At 41.6% G+C, this 18,781-nt stretch overlaps 1 protein-coding gene across 1 annotated transcript in view; it reads left to right on the top strand.

Moving 5' to 3' along the window:
* Positions 1-1,035: 1,035 nt before the first annotated feature.
* The window catches only part of tmem135 (transmembrane protein 135), a 57,822-nt gene continuing 40,076 nt past the window's right edge, over positions 1,036-18,781 (top strand). Inside the window, exons 1-2 of the mRNA XM_034178360.1 lie at positions 1,036-1,209; positions 12,701-12,828. Of these exons, the coding sequence (XP_034034251.1) occupies positions 1,072-1,209; positions 12,701-12,828 (266 nt within the window). The 5' untranslated portion in view covers positions 1,036-1,071. The remainder of the gene's footprint in view (positions 1,210-12,700; positions 12,829-18,781) is intronic.

Below are 18,781 nucleotides of genomic sequence, written 5' to 3'. Positions count from 1 at the left end.
GCCCACGTGTTAAGTGTTTTTCACTGATACACAAAATTAAAGTAGATTAAATGTCCCCACTTCCTGTATGACGTCACAATCGGGCAGATTTCTGCCCACTATTTTTTTTTTTATATATTTATTTACAACAATGTATAACACACAAGTGAGGTAGTAGTAAACGTCTCAAATAAAAAATATAAAGTGCAATACAACAAAAGAAAAGGAAAAAAAACAATAGTATTCCAATTGTTATACAAGGGGTTATGCATTTGTAGAAAGTTTGCTCAACATATCTTAAATTGTTTAATATCTATTTGATTTAACACATTTTAGGGATTTTAGATACATTTCAAATTCTATTAAAAAAACTTTGTATTGGGGGGATGTGATTTGAGTAGTCTTTGTTTGTGTATAAAGAATTTGGCTAGACAGACGACTAAGTTGTAACACAGTTCAATGTCCTTATTTTGAAGAAGGGTTACAAAGGTTACAGTGTCTCTTGAAATGGGGCTTGGGTTTGTAATTTCATTTTGTATCCAGACCTGCAAGTGTTTCCAAAACATTTGCGTTTTGATGCATTCAAAGAATATATGGTCTGTTGTTTCTATATTCATTTCACAAAAAGCACACTTATTGTCATCTATATTAAATCGTCTGCTTAATAAATCTTTAGAAGGGTAAATAGCAGATTTCTGCCCACTAATTAGCCCGACAGATACTGGCCTCCATCTTGGAGTGGGAATTCCCACTCCTAAACGACCAATAGGAGAGCAGCGCTGGAATTCCCGCTCCTAAACGACCAATAGGAGAGCTGCGCAAGCGCCACATCAAAGTGAGGCTGACGTCAGCGTCTCGGCTGCCAACCAATCACAGGCTGGGAGAGAGGCCAGTATCTGGCCCAATTCAGGGCGGCTTGTCGGGCTACTCACTGATCTGTTTTTCTGCCCCTTTGCTACCGTGTGTGCCTGCCTCCTTTTCCGCGCGAGCGGAGGAGGCGTGGACCGTGACACCGTCGCTGTGGTCGCACAGTCGCTTCCTGCCCGTACTGTGCTAACCACTGAACAGTGGTACTAACGCTATCAGGCTGACATGGCTGTTCTGAGTAAAATACCTCACAACTGCTACGAAATTGGTCACACCTGGAACCCGTCGTGTGTTCGGTCCGCTGTGGATGTAACCTTGGGGGCTCTGGAGGTGTCTCTCAAAATATACGTCCCTCTTTATCTGGTAGGTTTTAGACAAGGAAGGAACCTAATATATTAGCCGGATTAATTAACAGCACAACGTTAACTAGCATCACCCAAATTGTAGCTTGCTGTGTGTGCACTCAAGTTCATGTTAAGGCATTAATGCAGAGTGCTTTTAGGGTGTTGAATTCACTACAAGCCCACGGGTAACGTTCGTGCAGTTGTCATTTTTAAGGGAAAGTTTGTAGCATTTTACAGACTCCTGTACTGTAACGCATTAGAACATAGAACTGACTGCACCTTCCCAGCTGGGCCAGCTAGTTTGAACTGATCGTCCTGTCAAGATGTTTGACATCTGACATCCCCTTTTGCCAGCGTTGTGGTAGCTAATGTTAGTTAGCTGTGTACAACAGAGCCTCTAGTGGCATTGCAGGGCTCCTGCAGATCCTTAAAAAGATTGACTCCTTTGATCTAAAAAAATAAGGCCTTAATTGGTATTAAAATGGCTTAAATCAGTCTTTGAAAAGTTTTAAAATGCCAAGACACAGGAAGTAAGATTATTTTTCACATTTTCTTCTGACACTGCTGCAGAAGCATATTGCATTCACTGGATTAAAAAAAAATTAACCACTGATCTCGTAATTACGAGTAATTATGAGAAAAGATCAGGTGTCTAAATTGTTTATATATATATATATATATATACACACACACGTCCGTACTTCCAGTCCCTCAGTAAAGAAGCGGGCTGAGCTCAGCCGATGATAACACACTGTAATCAAACACAAAGTGTGGATTTTCCCCTGAAGTGCTCCCTGATGAATGTCCAGGGAGGACCACGGGGCATCTTCCAGCTTTCACTCACACACTGAGGGACGCGGGGCTCACTCCCACCCGGACACATGCCAGTACGTGGGCCCCGTGCCCTGCCTCGCTGGAGAAGTTTCATTCATCCACGAATAGTTTAGTGGGAAATCCACACTTTGTGTGTACGTGGTGTATGATCACAGCACAGTGTTGGAGGTTACAAATTGGCCGATTTTCAATTATGACTCAGGAATTCTCACTCTTGTCTTTACCGACGGACTGGAAGTACAGAAGCACATTGTACGGAAGCGATTACACACACGTACACAAAAGAAAAAAATAGCCTGATCTCGTAATTATGAGAGCCTGATGTCGCAATTATGAGATCTTTTCCTATAACTACGAGATCCCGATGTTGTAATTACGAGATCAGTGGTAAAACTTTTGTTTTATTCAGTGAATGCAATACGCTTCCGTACGCTGCAGTTAAAAAGCTTAAATAGCTATATCTGTTATTTTGAGGGCAGTAGCTACCCGTATGTAGCCGTATTTGTACAGTGAACATCTATTGGTAAGTAGTGTCTCTTATTGGTCAGTATAGGTCATGTGATCAGAAAGCTACGTACTTGTGTTTGCTATTGATATGTAGGTTCCTAAACTATGTTAACTACAACTACTAACTCTAACCCTAATCATAACTCCTAACCATAACAATAACCCCTAACCATAACAAGGCTGCACGCCGTACAAATAGAACTTGGAATTATTAATATAGGTATGTACGGCCAGCCACTAACTATTTTGAGCCTGTAATACTAATCAAATTGTGGCAGCAAAACCAATAGTGGAGCGGATATGCGCAATATTGTGAATCCACAATTGGGAATTGTGACTTTGATAAAAGCATGAAATTTGACACACAGTTAGAGCATACCAAGCAGATAATTCTTTTTGGCTATAGGGGCATCGCAGAGGTGGCCATTTTCCAAGATGGCTGCCACGGGTTGTTTTATTTGTTGCTCAGGTTCTAGACCAGGGATGGGCATCGAGGGCCGAGACACTGCAGGTTTTCCATGCAACCATTCACCTCAGCAGGGTTGCACGGAAAACCTGCAGTGTCTCGGCCCTTTATGGCACATGATTGCCCACCCCTGTTCTAGACCAGTGATTCTCAACCAGGGTGCCATGATCGATCGTCAGGGGTGCCGTGGGTATTTTTCATATTCGCGATTATTTTTCATATTCGCGATTACCGTGAATTATTTATTTTATCCACAAAGCATAAAACGACTAAGAATCTGATGTCAAACGTGCTGCAGCCTCGCTCTCGTCTTAAGGTGGGACAAGAACAAGGAGGCTGACAGGCCGATTAAAACAGTGCCGTCTCCTTCAAAAGCCGTCTAAAACGCGGAGCTGTTGGTGTGTGTGTCTGTGCCTGTGTGTGCGCGCGCGCGGAGTTAACAGGCTGCAGACTGCGAGGGAGGGGGTGGGTGAGGGAGATTCTTGAATGCAGGCGCGACAAGTTCAGTGCGCAGCGAGCACGGAGCAGAGAGAGGATTTTAACCCAAGTGAACGTTAACAAAACGGAAACATGAAGCTGCCTTTGCTTCTCTCTGAACTTTCTCTAAAGGTGTGATTCTGCCGTTACCGTCCTGTTCACACCATGTGCGCGTCGTATGCTGAATTTATGAGATCATGAGATGAAATAAACGGTCATATAGCTTTAAAAACATATTTAAAAAATGAGAATATATGAATGAACTGAGCCACAAAAAAAAAACAATGTTCAGACGCACAGATCACAAAAAGCAGGTGAGAACTCTGAACTTTAACGGCTGTTATTTTCCAAAGGTATTTATTTGTTCAATATGGGCTTAATGCAGTGTTTAAGCACAAAACGTGACTGATGAGGAGAAACAATTTCAGAAATGCAACAGAAACAACCACAAATCAGAAAAAGTTGCACCATTCCCAGTTTCTCCACTCACAGAAACCAAACGTTCTTCCAGAGTTGTGTAATTATACTACAATAGTAGAATATAAAGAAGGGAAAAAAAGAAAAAAATAGACAATATATTTGTCAATCGCAATTATTTGTCTGACAATTAATCGTCTCCAGAAATTCCTAATCGTGACAGCCCTACTTGAGATCAGAGTGCAAAATGCTTGAGGATTTTCGAAATGCGGTGTTTTCTGTATCGATTTTCTATTGCAATAATTGGGTTTTGCGCAAAACCAGAGGTAATAGCATTATAATATTATTTTGGTTGGTGGTGTGCCGCAGGATTTTGTAAATACAAAAAGGGTGCCGCGGCTCAAAAAAGGTTGAAAATCACTGTTCTAGACCATCAAGGCTCTTGATTTCAGTGGCTAATCCTACATATTCAAGGATGAGGAATGCAGTAGTATTATTTACAACATGCTACCACCTACATAACAACACATGGCTAGTATTCAGGTCATAAAATAATTGTAAAACCATTAAAATATGTAATATTGGTGATATTATACATGTTTTCGAACTGTGACAAATGAGAGTACAGTACCCTACTTCTCAATGTTTCATTAATTGCTGTTTACAAGAATTTTCCAGTAGAGGGAGGTCTAAAAATAGTATGACTTGCAGCAGCTTTTTCTCATCCACTACACTCTGCAGAAAGAATTGTTGTTGCAGATTTGTTTGCTGCAAGAAACGTATGAGCAGTTTTTCTCAGTACTCAACAATGAACATGTGAAAATTTTTAATTAAATGCATTTATATACTCAACAAAAATATAAATGCAACACTTTTGGTTTTGCTCCCATTTTGTATGAGATGAACTCAAAGATCTAAAACTTTTTCCACATACACAATATCACCATTTCCCTCAAATATTGTTCACATACCAGTTGAAATCTGTGATAGTGAGCACTTCTCCTTTGCTGAGATTATCCATCCCACCTCACAGCTGTGCCATACCAAGATGCTGATTAGACACCATGATTACTGCACAGGTGTGCCTTAGACTGCCCACAATAAAAGGCCACTCTGAAAGGAGCAGTTTTGTTTTATTGGGGGGGGGGATACCAGTCAGTATCTGGTGTGACCACCATTTGCCTCATGCAGTGCAACACATCTCCTTCGCATCATCCGTGAAGAGAACACCTCTCCAACGTGCCAAACACCAGCGAATGTGAGCATTTGCCCACTCAAGTCGGTTACGACGACGAACTGGAGTCAGGTCGAGACCCCGATGAGGACGACGAGCATGCAGATGAGCTTCCCTGAGACGGTTTCTGACAGTTTGTGCAGAAATTCTTTGGTTATGCAAACCGATTGTTTCAGCAGCTGTCCGAGTGGCTGGTCTCAGACGGTCTTGGAGGTGAACATGCTGGATGTGGAGGTCCTGGGCTGGTGTGGTTACACGTGGTCTGCGGTTGTGAGGCTGGTTGGATGTACTGCCAAATTCTCTGAAACGACTTTGGAGATGGCTTATGGTAGAGACATGAACATTCAATACACGAGCAACAGCTCTGGTTGACATTCCTGCTGTCAGCATGCCAACTGCACGCTCCCTCAAATCTTGTGACATCTGTGGCATTGTGCTGTGTGATAAAAATGCACCTTTCAGAGTGGCCTTTTATTGTGGGCAGTCTAAGGCACACCTGTGCACTAATCATGGTGTCTAATCAACATCTTGGTATGGCACACCTGTGAGGTGGGATGGATTATCTCAGCAAAGGAGAAGTGCTCACTATCACAGATTTAGACTGGTTTGTGAACAATATTTGAGAGAAATGGTGATATTGTGTATGTGGAAAAAGTTTTAGATCTTTGAGTTCATCTTATACAAAATGGGAGCAAAACCAAACGTGTTGCGTTTATATTTTTGTTGAGTGTATGAGCACTATGTTTATTAATCCTTATTATTAAGCGAGCTAGCTAACATATTTGGCTAACATCAGCAATCTAGCTAAGTAGCAAGCATTTATGAAGGGGCTGTGAGTACATACGCACCATATTTCAAACTGATTTGAACATGTTATTTCATTGGTCAAATCATCGGTATTCAGTTGGTTTGGGTCCAATGCCGATCTCAGTTTTTGGGTCTAATCTGTATGTACATTTGTACACTTTCAGCTGACCTTGACTGGCCTGATGCAGCTAACTGTACTCTTCCATGTGACTGTGCTGGCAGCTGACAAATCTTCCTGGTGGTTTCAGCTGATGCTGGATTGGTGGTGCTTGAGCTAGTACATACTGTTCTTTAAGTAGCATAGTGAATTGTGAGACAATGGCCAACCTATTCAAGTTAGTGGACTCTACTGAGCCTGGAATGTCAGATACACATGCCTGAAATGTCCAGCTAATTCAACACGTGGCAGAGATGGGGCAGGATACAAGACCGTAGCTGAACTTCTTGTATCACCAGAAGCTACCAGAACCTGTTGTGACCTCCTCTGCTGTGGATGCAAGAAGAGATGCAGTGGAAAGTGCAAATGTTTCAAGGCAAAGCTTAAGTGCACTGTGCTTTGCCACTGAGGTAGCTTTGCATTTCAGCATTCACTGTAACTGTCTAACCTCTTTTTTTTTGTTGGCATTAAAAACAAACAAGCAAACAAAAAAAAAAACCCCATTAGATTTCATTGATTTAGATGAAAGCTTTTAAAGATACACTAATCCAAATTCAAACGTTTGACCTAATGGTGGCGCGAGAGGGAAGGTCCTAGGGTCACCAAAATCAATATGCTTCATCCTCAGGGGACCATGAATGTTTCCAGATAATTTGAAAAGAATCAGATGAAAGTTCTAGGAATTAACACGCTAATGAGATAACTCTTCTGTGGCGGACACAGTGACAGTCCATGAAAAACCATAATATGCTTTCCTGACTCATTGTTTGGGGATATAAATAGTACCACTGCATTCCCCATCCTTAAAAATGTAGGATTAGGCACCAGGATCAAGACCTTTGGTGGTCTAGAGCCTGAGCTACTGATAAAACAACAATGCGTGGTGGCCATCGTGGTGGCTGCTTCTGCAATGCCCCTATAGCCAAAAATTATCTTTAGGGTATGCTCGAACACTATGCCAAATTTCATGCTTTTATCGTCAAAATCATGATTCATCTACATATCTGCTCCGCTACAACAAATCTCTTGCTTCTTACTGGGATGCTCAGAGCAGACACACTTCCAACTAGCTTGACGCAACTGTATGGCATGGTTGAAGTGTGAATTTTAGTAAACTTGTCATTTCAAGAAACACTTTGGGTGTGGCTTAGATCAGTACCGGGGAATGTGTTTGAGATGCAGTGCATTTTATGCAGCAAATCCTTCAATCTTGTCATAGTGGGAATCAAGGCAGTGGAATCCCGCATGCAAAGTGAGAAATATAAGGCTGCCAAATCACTGCACCACTATTTGCTAGGTATAGTCCTATTCTGCCTTCATCTCTACTACATCTCTGCGGCCATACCAGTGCTAGCAGATCTTCAAACAGCACTTGGCTGTATACCTACCTTATTATGATGTTGGCCTTAAATTTCATTTTGACTGGCATTAAAAAAGTCTTAAATCTTAAGTCTATCTTGCATTAAGCTGTAAGAACCCTGGCAGAGACCCACGATATTATTTTTAAGGTGGAGACTTTGTAGCCATTAAATGGACATGGAAAGCAACACTCTCCATAGCTGACAATCAGTTCACCCTATTGAGGTTTCAAATCCCGCAGAATCTTGTGAGATCTCTGATAGGTGGTTTTCACTGTAACATGTATGTTAAATTGTATTATATACATTATTCTGTGTGTGTGTGTGTGTGTGTATATATATATATATATATATGTATATATATATATATATATGTATATGTATATATATGTATATGTATATATATATGTATATGTATATATATGTATATGTATATATATATATATATGTATATGTATATATATCCATCCATCCATTTTCTTCCACTTTATCCGGAGTCGGGTCGCAGGGGCAGCAGCTCAGGCAAAGCCACCCAGACCTCCCGATCCACACACACCTCCCCCAGCTCCTCCGGGGGACACAAGGCGTTCCCAAGCCAGCCGAGAGATGTAGTCCCTCCAGCGTGTCCTGGGTCTTCCCCGGGGCCACCTCCCAATGGGACGTGCCCGGAACACCTCTCCAGCGAGGCGTCCAGGAGATATATAGATATATATATATATATATATATGGTTTAATGGCTCTTCCTATTTTTAAAGATTAGTATCATCCCAACAGACTGAAAGAAAGGAAGCATTAGCTATATTAGACTGGGAGTTTTTGGTGCTGCACTTTTTTCATTCAACTGGTACTGCACTGTTTTCTGTGCAGCACTCTGTAGCACTTTATGCACCAAGGTAAACATCGGTGTAGCTCAGTGCACCATGGTCACATGACTTTGCAAAATGGTGGACAAGGCAGACGTGTGACTTTGATCATTTGTTCTGTTTATATATATATATGTGTGTATATATATATATATATATATATATATATATATGTATGTATGTATGTGAGTGCATCCAGAAAGTATTTGCAGTGCTTCACTTTTTCCACATTTTATGTTACAGCCTTATTCCAAAATAGAGTAAATTCATTTTTCCCCTCAAAATTCTACTCACAACATGACAACATAAAAAGTTTTTTTTTTTGTAATTTCTTGCAAATTTACATTAAAAATGTGAAAAACTCAGAAATCACATGTACATAAGTATTCACAGCATTTGCTCAATACTTTGTTGATGCACCTTTGGCAGCACTTACAGCCTGAAGTCTTCTTGAATATGATGCCAGAAGCTTTGGGCAGTTTTGCCCATTCCTCTTTGCAGCACTGCTCAAACTCCAGCAGGTTGGATGGGAGCGTCGGTGCACAGCCATTTTCAGATCTCTCCAGAGATGTTCAATCAGATTCAGGTCTCGGCTCTGGCTGGGCCACTCAAGGACATTCACAGAGTTGTCCTGAAGCCACTCCTTTGATAGCTTGGCTGTGTGCTTAGGGTCATTGTCCCATTGAAAAATGAATCGTCACCCCAGTCTGAGGTCAAGAGCGCTCTGGAGCAGGTTGTCATCCAGGATGTCTCTGTACATTGCTGCTTTTATGTTATCGTTTCCTCACTCATGACTTGTCTCCCAGTTCCTGTCACTGAAAAACATTCCCATAGCATGTTTCTGTGTAGGCTCTCAGTTGTCCAGGTGGTTTCCATAGTAGAGAAGCTTGAATCTTCGACTGGACTGGGTTGCTTGACGCGAGGACGTTTCGCTTCAAATCGCAGAAGCTTCCTCAGCTAAAATTCTTGCTCTGGTAGTCTGACTTCTATCTTGACTCTTGTAGAGAAGAATAAACAGAAGCCACAAAAGCTGGAGTTTTAAACCTAACCAGACCCCTCCTACTGAGAGGCAGACTGCTATAGGCTAGTGACTAAACAATAGCTCTAATTGGCACCTATTGTGCTGTAGTTAGCACCCTCCTAATGACAGGGCAGCTGTCCCTCCTAATGAGGTTATGGATGCCTCTCCTGTCGGCTCCCTTGACGACTCTCCTGAAGACGTGAATGACTCATTACCATGAACAAAAGACTGAAACTGCTTTGACCTGAGTACCCCATTGTAAACAGGGGACAAAGCGTGTCTCAGACCCCCTCCCCGGTTAAGGCTGGGTTTCAACTGTTTCACATAGAATGCCTCCTTGACCCCTCTCTCAAACCATTTCTTCTCTCTGGCTAAGATTTTAACTTCCTTGTCCTCAAACGTGGTTAGTGTCTTTAAGGTGGAGATGAACTGCAGACTGAGGTTCACTGACGCCCTCTCTGGTGCTGGTATATCCTTTTGTGTAAAGGTTGCTTAGTCTCACCTATGTAGTGTTCCTTACAGTTTTCCTGACATATGATAGAATACACTACATTGCTCTGTTTGTAACTAGGGATCCTGTCCTTAGGGTGAACTAATTTCTGTCTCAAGGTGTTAACCGGTTTAAAGTAAACTGGGATTTTGTGCTGTCTGAAGATCCTCTGTAGTTTTCCCCTACTCCTGCTAAATAAGGGAGAGACACTCCTCTTCTTCTTCTTCAACACTGAGTTGATGTGTTCTGTAAAGTCCTCAACCTCCTGTTGCTTGATTTTAACCCATGTGTCATCGACTTTACAGAACACATCGACTCGGTGGACTTCAATATCAAGTTCACACGTGAGGATGCCAGAAACAACCATTTAGCCTTCTTGGACTGTGATGTTACGATTGGAGAGAATAGGCAGCTCCAGACAGGGGTTTACAGAAAACCCACGCACACTGACCAATATCTGTTCTTTGACTCAAACCACCCCCTTGAACACAAGCTCGGGGTGATCAGGACTCTTCAACACAGAGCCCTACAGGTGCCCACAACTGCAGAGGGAAGGGCTAAAGAACAACAACTTGTCCGGAAAGCCCTCACAGTATGTGGGTACCCACGATGGTCCCTGGACAAAGTGCAGAAGTCCCAGAGAACAAAGAGACCACATAGACAGGAGACAGAGACAAGAAGAAGATGAGTGTCTCTCTCTTATTTAGCAGGAGTAGGGGAAAAACTACAGAGGATTTTCAGACAGCACAAAATCCCAGTTTACTTTAAACCGGTTAATACCTTGAGACAGAAATTAGTTCACCCTAAGGACAGGATCCCTAGTTACAAACAGAGCAATGTAGTGTATTCTGTCAGATGTCAGGAAAACTGTAACGAACACTACATAGGTGAGACTAAGCAACCTTAACACAAAAGGCTATACCAGCACCGCAGAGAGGGCGTCAGTGGACCTCAGTCTGCAGTTCATCTCCACCTTAAAGACACTAACCACACGTTTGAGGACAAGGAAGTTAAAATCTTAGCCAGAGAGAAGAAATGGTTTGAGAGAGTGGTCAAGGAGGCATTCTATGTGCAACAGTTGAAACCCAGCCTTAACTGGGGAGGGGGTCTGAAACACGCTTTGTCCCCTGTTTACAATGGTGTACTCAGGTCAAAGCAGTTTCAGTCTTTTGTTCATGGTAATGAATCATTTACGTCATCAGGAGAGTCGTCAAGGGAGCTGGCAGGAGAGGCATCTATCCCATCATTAGGAGGGACAGATACCCTGTCATTAGGACGGTGCTAACAAGAGCACAATAGGTGCTAATTAGAGCTATTGTTTAGTCACTAGCCTATAGCAGTCTGCCTCTCGGTAGGAGGGGTCTGGTTAGGTTTAAAACTCCAGCTTTTGTGGCTTCTGTTTATTCTTCTCTACAAGAGTCAAGACAGAAGTCAGACTACCAGAGCAAGAATTTTAACTGAGGAAGCTTCTGTGATTTGAAGCGAAACGTCCTCGCGTCAAGCAACCCAGTCCAGTCGAAGATTCAAGCTTCTCTACTATTCCCATAACATGATGCTGAAACTGCCATGCTTGACTGTAGGGAGGTCCCTGGTTTGCTCCAAACATGACGCCTTTCACTCACACCAAAGAGTTCAGTCTTTCTCTTTAGACCAGAGAATTTTGTTTCTCATGTTCTGAGAGTCCTTCAGGTGCCTTTTGGCAAACTCCAGGTGGGCTGCCATTTGTCTTTTACTAAGGAGTGGCTTCTGTCTGGCCACACTATCATACAGGCCTGATTGGTGGATTGCTGCAGAGATGGTTGTCCTGGAAGGTTCTCCTCTCTGCAGAGAGGAATGCTGGAGCTCTGACAGAGTGACCATCGGGTTCTTGGTCACCTCACCTGACTAAGGCCCTTCTTTCCCAGTTGCTCAGTTTAGATGGGCATCCAGCTTTAGGAAGAGTCCTGGTGCATCCAAACATCTTCCATTTATTGGTGATAGAGGCCACTGTGCTCATTGGGACCTTCAAGGCAGCAGAAATGTTTCTGTGCCCTACCCCAGATTTGTACCTCGAGATGATCCTGTCTCAGAGGTCTATAAGCAATTCCTTTGACTTTATGCTTGGTTTGTGCTCTGACATGCACTGTCAACTCTGGGACCTTGCATGTAAAGAGGTGTGTGCCTTTCCAAGTCATCATCCAACTAAGCTGTAGAAACATCTCAACGATGATCGGTGGAAACAGGATGCACCTGAGCTCAATGTTGTTGTTGTTGTCCATTCGGCCGCTCCTGTTTTTGTTCTGGGTCACCACAGCGGATACAGCCAGTTCCGCACTGGTATTTGGCACAAGTTTTACGGCGGATGTCCTTCCTGACGCAACTCCAGTGTTACCTGGAGAAACACACAGCCACTGCTTAGCTTCTGAGATTTGACAGGATCAGTTTGACACAGAGCAGACCAGCTGCATTTATTGCTAGACAAAATGGTTGATAAATAAAAAACAAACAAGCAAAAAAGGACAATTTTGGGTTCCGTGTATACAATTATAAGTAAGTCATTTTTATAAGTAAAGTACAAAGAAGTATTGAAAAATGATTACTAAACTATGGTTTATTATACTACACTAGCATGTCATGTGCAGCTATCAAGGCTGCTAGGTGGGTAGGGCCGGGTTTTACGCAAATGCATAATGTTCCGTGGGCTGGACCATCTCATTTCAGAATGGCTGCTTCAGACTCGAATTGGAGACCCAGCCAACGAGTGCTCTGCATTATGGAGTCAGTCTCCAAAGTGACTCACCAGTCGGTTCTAGTGCTTGTCACAGATATTTTGGCATCCACTCTGTTTACAACTGCTATGGAATGTTTGTATGATTGACATCTGACCATGTGACTTTCAGATAGCAGCGGTTTTAAGGAGACGGAAGAAGGATTACTACCTAAAAAGGCTTCTCCCTGAGATCCTGCAGTCTACCTCTTTTCTCACAGCAAATGGAGGTCTCTACATTGTGTTCTTCTGCATTCTTCGGTCAGTAGCTATTACATAGTCAGCCACTCACTTTAGTAGATACAAAGGTGCTTGTAAGAAAATGTCTGTGTGCCCCAGGTACATAGGAGTGCAATTATCTTTGGACACAAAATGTGCCATCAGATAATCATAAACCACACAATCAATAGTAAATTTTGTGCTGGCTCAGTGTATGTGTTTCACAAAGCAATATGCTCAGGGACAATGATGTTCCTATCTGTTTTGTAACCAGTTGGGGGGGGGTGGGGGTGGGTAGCCTATCCAAGCTGTAATTAAGCAAGAGGCGAGGTACACTCTGGACAGGCAGTCTCATCTTCTCATTTACACTCCCACTCACACCTGCAGCCAAATTTGAGTCATAAATTTGCCTAACCTATCTGCCTTTGAAAGTGGGAAGGAATCCAAGCAAACACGGGGAGAACATGCAAACTCCAAACAGAAAGGAAAAGGTCGGAAGCAAACCCGTGAACTTCTCTCTGTAATGCAGCAGTGCAAAACATTAAGCCACCATGCTGCCCATGTGCTATGAAAAAAAAATATGTTCTTGTGTATCTAACAAAGCATCACAGGGTTAAATTTAATAACATCTCTCTATTTAAAAAACAAAACAGCCCAGGAGAAGGATTTTATGTACCCGTAGCATGGAATCTCTTCTACTATATATCAAAAAAGTCTACACATTTGTTGACAGAATTGCCAACTTTTATTTTCTAAACAATGTTTGAAGCATGTATTCTGTAAACCCAACTGTGTCATGAAGTAGCCTTTATATAACCTTGCTACCACACATGGTGGAATCAAAGGGACAGCTAGCCACGACAAAACATTTTCATTGGTAATATAAAGATGAAAACTTGCCAAAGAAAAAGGCAGAGCGATGTTAGATTAAACTGAGTGTTTAAATGGTGAAGCAGAGTTGTTCAGTGAAAGCTTCGATGCTTGTACTAATGTCTTCTTCGCCGTGTGTTATCGTCACAGAAGCTCATAGTCATACTGACTAGGACTTGACCAAAATGGATTTTTAAGGCCCGATAATTTTCAGCAAGGTTTGGAGGCCCATATTTGCTTGCAGTGAAAAGTGTCAAAAAGGTGTCAAAATTTAGTGTAACGCACTCTTAACAGAAAACTTTCTTTAAATGTTTTGCAGCATATGTTTAATTGACAGAACCTTCCAACATGAGCTTCACACAAAAAATACAAGGAGCTACAAATAACATTATGAAGTCGAACAAATTAACTTCAGTTGCAGCGGCTACCACACACTCACATCGCCTCAATTTGGAAAACGGACTGTTTCAAGTTTAGTGCACATAAACAGTGTCAAATGTATATGTGTTGTCTTAATTCTGATGTGTGCCATTATTACGGTAAACAAGTAATAATTGTGGATTAATTGCTGTTTGTCTGTGGAATGTGAGTGTGGAAATCTCGTTGTTGTAATGACAATGATAATAAAGCTATCCATCCATCCATCCATTCATCCATACAAAGACAAGATATTTAATGTTAAAACTGATAGACTTTGTTGTTTTTGTGAAAATCTTTGCTCATTTTGAAATGGGTGCCTGCAACACATTTCAAAAAAGGTGGGACAGGGTAACAAAAGACTGGGAAAGTTGATGAATGCTCAAAGAACACCTAATTGGAAACAGGTTAGTGTCATGATTGGGTATAAAAGGAGCATCTCCAAACGGCTCAGCCATTCACAAGCAAAGATGGGGTGAGGATCACCACTTTGTGAACACCTGTGTGGAAAAAATAGTCCAACAGTTTAAGAACAATCTTTCTCAATGTTCAGTTGCAAGGAATTTAGGGATTCCATCATCTACAGTCCATAATATAATTAGACGATTCAGAGAATCTGGAGAACTTTCTACACGTAAGCGGCAAGGCCGAAAACCAACATTGAATGCCCGTGACCTTCAATCCCTCAGGCAGCACTGCATTAAAAACCAACAGCATTGTGTAAAGTATCTTACCGCGTGGGCTCAGGAACACTTCAGAAAGCCATTGTCAGTTAACGCAGTTCGTTGCTACATCTACAAGTGCAAGTTAAAACTCTACCATGCAAAGCGAAAGCCATACATCAACAACATCCAGAAACGCTGCCGCCTTCTATGGGCCTGAGCTCATTTGAAATGGACAGACGCAAAGTGGAAAAGTGTGCTGTGTTCTGATGAGTCCACGTTTCAAATTGTTTTTGGAAATCATGGACATTGTGTCCTCCGGACAAAAGAGGAAAAAGACCATCCAGATTGTTACTAGTGCAAAGTTTAAAAGCCAGCATGCGTGTTGGTATGGGGGTGTGTAAGTGCCCATGGCATGGGCAACTTACACATCTTTGATGGCACCATTAGTGCTGAAAGGTACATCCAGGTTTGGATCAACACATGCTGCCATCCAAGCAACGTGTTTTTCAGGGACGTCCCTGCTTATTTCAGCAAGACAATCCCAAGCCACATTCTGCACGTGTTACAACAGCATGGCTTTGTAGTAAAAGAGTACAGGTACTAGACTGGCCTGCATGCAGTCCAGACCTGTCGCTCATTGAAAATGGGTGGCGCATTATGAAGCGCAAAATACGACAACGGAGACCCCAGACTGTTGAACAACTGAAGTCGTACATCAAGCAAGAATGGGACAGAATTCCACCTACAAAGCTTCAACAGTTAGTGTCCTCAGTTCCCAAACGCTTATTGAGTGTTGTTAGAAGGAAAGGTGATGTAACACAGTGGTAAATATAACACTGTCCCAGCTTTTTTGAAACATGTGGCGGCATCCTATTGAAAATGAGCAAATATTTGCACAAAACAATAAAGTTTATCAATTTGAACATTAAATATCTTGTCTTTTTGGTGTATTCAATTGAATATAGGTTGAAGAGGATTTGCAAATCATTGTATTCTGTTTTTATTTACATTTTACACAACGTCCCAACTTCATTGGAATTGGGGTTGTATGACACAGTCCTCTAAAGGCCCTGGCACTTTCACGACTTTAATCCACGCACTTGCGCACACTCTGCCATGCAAGAGAGTAAACTTCTCTTAAACTCATTGTAAACCGGTGTACACTGTGCACGGTTTTGTGCAAGTGCACATAGAAAATTTTGAAATGTTAAGAATTTCCATCACGCATTAATGACGTGAACATTGCGCACACAGTTTAAAAACACTGCGTGTGAGTGCAAGTGATTGCATCAGCACACCACATCAGAGCACAGCTCGTCTGAACGACTATAATGAGATGTTAAATCTATCATAAATATACTTTTATAACCGCACACTAGAAGGAAAGAACATGCAATGGTTTTACAAAGCCATTACAATATAAACATGACAAATAATTACCTTTTTAGATGGCTCCAAATGCTTTCTCCAAATCATTCATTGCGCGCGAGTAAAGCTACAGCTGGAACAGCCCTCTGTGATTCCGGAAGCAATTAGAGGCATTTTCAACAGCCAATTTGAAGAGAAATTGATTAATCCTCTATGAAATAACTATTTTATATACGCAGCATCCAGTGCACAATGCATGATATCCAGTGGAACAAAGCGTGGCGTCCAGCTGGGAACACAGCGGGTGGGATCGTCACGAAGATGTGCGTGCAAGTGTTAGGGCACCTTTAGAGCTGTGATTGGTTGTAACGGAAAGGGGAGGAGATATAAAAAACAAATGCGCTCTGCCCTCCTAGTCATGAATGGACAGTGAAATCAACTGATCATATAATCTGAACCACATTAAGATGTGTAATTGTGAGGATAACTTTAAGATGATGAAACCCAGTAAAATTAAATGAATTGTTACACAGCTTGAAAATGTTTGAACATACCTCATTCACATGCCGAATATCTTTATATTAAAAGCGTGCATGCGTGAGTGTGTGAGTTTATTCAGTACGTTCATTGTGAGTGCACAGTAAATTTTGCAAAGTAAAATTTACTCTGCCGAGATAATATTTGGTCCCCAGTCCAAATAGAGTTAAATATACTCTATGACAGTGTAAAATCAACTCTGTCACAGTGTAAAATCAACTCTTATTGGAGTAGAAACACTTGATTTAACAAGACGGTAGAGCTGATTTCACTCTATAATAGAGTGTATTTTACTATTTAGACTGGGACCAAATATTCTTGCGGTAGAGTAAATTTTACTCTGCAAAATTTATTGTGTACATAACATAATTGTAAATATGTTAAAATGAGACAAAAGCCTAAACAATTTATAAATACATTAAGACAGTAATTTAACATAAAATAATTACGTAGATCAAGCGGGTAGCATGTTACTGACTCACTGTCATCCTACATATGGAGAATATCTCTGCTTCCTCTGTCTTTTTTGCCATTTTCTGTGCGTAACACACTCTTATGCTTCTTAAAAGTCCTTCTTACTCTTACCAGTTTTCTAAGAAATGTCTTTGAGAAAGTGTAAGATTTTTCTTACAATAATGTCACTAGGAGCTATTTTAGCCTTAGGCTGTTTCGTGGATTCAGGCCCTCCTCTTTAAGGGATAAAACCTAGATGAAAAACTTTCTGAATCATAGTTTTTCATCATGTTCCTGTTTCACTAAGTGAGGCTGTGCGTTGAAGATGATCGTGAAGTTGCTCTGCTGCTTTAACGAGCATTTAGCACTTTATATACAGTTTATAAATGTTCCATGGAAACTATTAACTTTTGTTTTCATGTGACATTGAGTGAACCCCTCTCTTCACTCCAAGTGGCAACACTCAAGCTCGCATTTTGGCCCCACGCAGGAAGTGCAGTTGCTTGACTGGCCACTTGAGGCTGACTCCAAAACAAAAAACATTCCCATAGAAGGCCATTTTAAATCATCCAACTTTAGAGCAGAAATAAACATGTTTACAGTCTGACACACAAGACTATTTTGGTCTCTGTAGATAGTTTATGCCTCCGTGACAACTGTATGGAGGTGAAATTTTTTTTTTGTGACTTGTTAGTTAAAGATGTTTTAATTAATATGATTCTGCATAATTGTGGGCATGGTTGCTTTGTGCGACAGCGGCTGTGTATGACTACTCCTCTCATAGCCACCGACTGAAACAGAACCACTCATTTTTGTGTCTGTATGTTGTATTTTATTACAAACACCTGGAATAATATGGTTTGTTGTCCTTTTTACAAATTCATGCTGACTGAAACTTTCGTCTTGATATTGTGTTCTAACTGTGGTATCACTTTTAACAACTGTTGGTAGGTCCACTTAATGCATGATTACTGAGGAAACATGCGGCAGATAACATTTTCTGTTCACATCAAAGTAAACCATTAAGAGAACCACAGCCCAGTCACCGAAAATATGATTTAATAAACACACAAACCCAGATTAGCTATTAGCTTGTGCTTTGGACTCAGGAGGGGGGCATGTTCAGGTGTTTTCTGTCACACATGGAGTAACCTGTGCTCCGCCCATTTATGCATTGATGAGTTCATCATGAATCAGTGTGGGCGGGGCTCTCAACATGGCGACACCCAGAAAAGGGGGTTTATTTCGGCTATTCTGGGTCTCGACAGGTGATGTCATGCAGGCTCTGTCCTGTATATATACAATCTATGCTCCTCTCCTTTTCTCTCACACTCCCCACCCCCCAGTCCCCTGTCTTGATTCAGACACGGTCTCTGCTGTTTAGTGTTTTCTCCTGTTAATGAAGCACTGAGGTTTTTGGAAATACAAAGCCTTTATCTGTAAAATAAACAGTTCATTTCTGAATGTAACAGCAGCTACGGACGACTGTGGATTATGTAATGAAGGTTTTGATTATTTTCTTTTACTCAGATGGAGAGAGAGACACTGCTTTCATCTGTGCTCTGCAGCTAGCTCAGAGTGAAGCTGTAGACCACAGCCTGTGAAGGCAAAACTTGGCAACAAGTGAGCCGCTACATCCAGCGCTGTAAAAATAAACTGTCATAGTGGCTGGTATAAATGGCCAA

The sequence above is a fragment of the Thalassophryne amazonica genome, chromosome 9 (genome assembly GCF_902500255.1).
Source record: "Thalassophryne amazonica chromosome 9, fThaAma1.1, whole genome shotgun sequence".
Taxonomy (NCBI): domain Eukaryota; kingdom Metazoa; phylum Chordata; class Actinopteri; order Batrachoidiformes; family Batrachoididae; genus Thalassophryne; species Thalassophryne amazonica.
The sequence above is the reverse complement of the archived record's forward strand: the minus strand, read 5'-3'. Positions and strand labels throughout refer to the sequence as shown.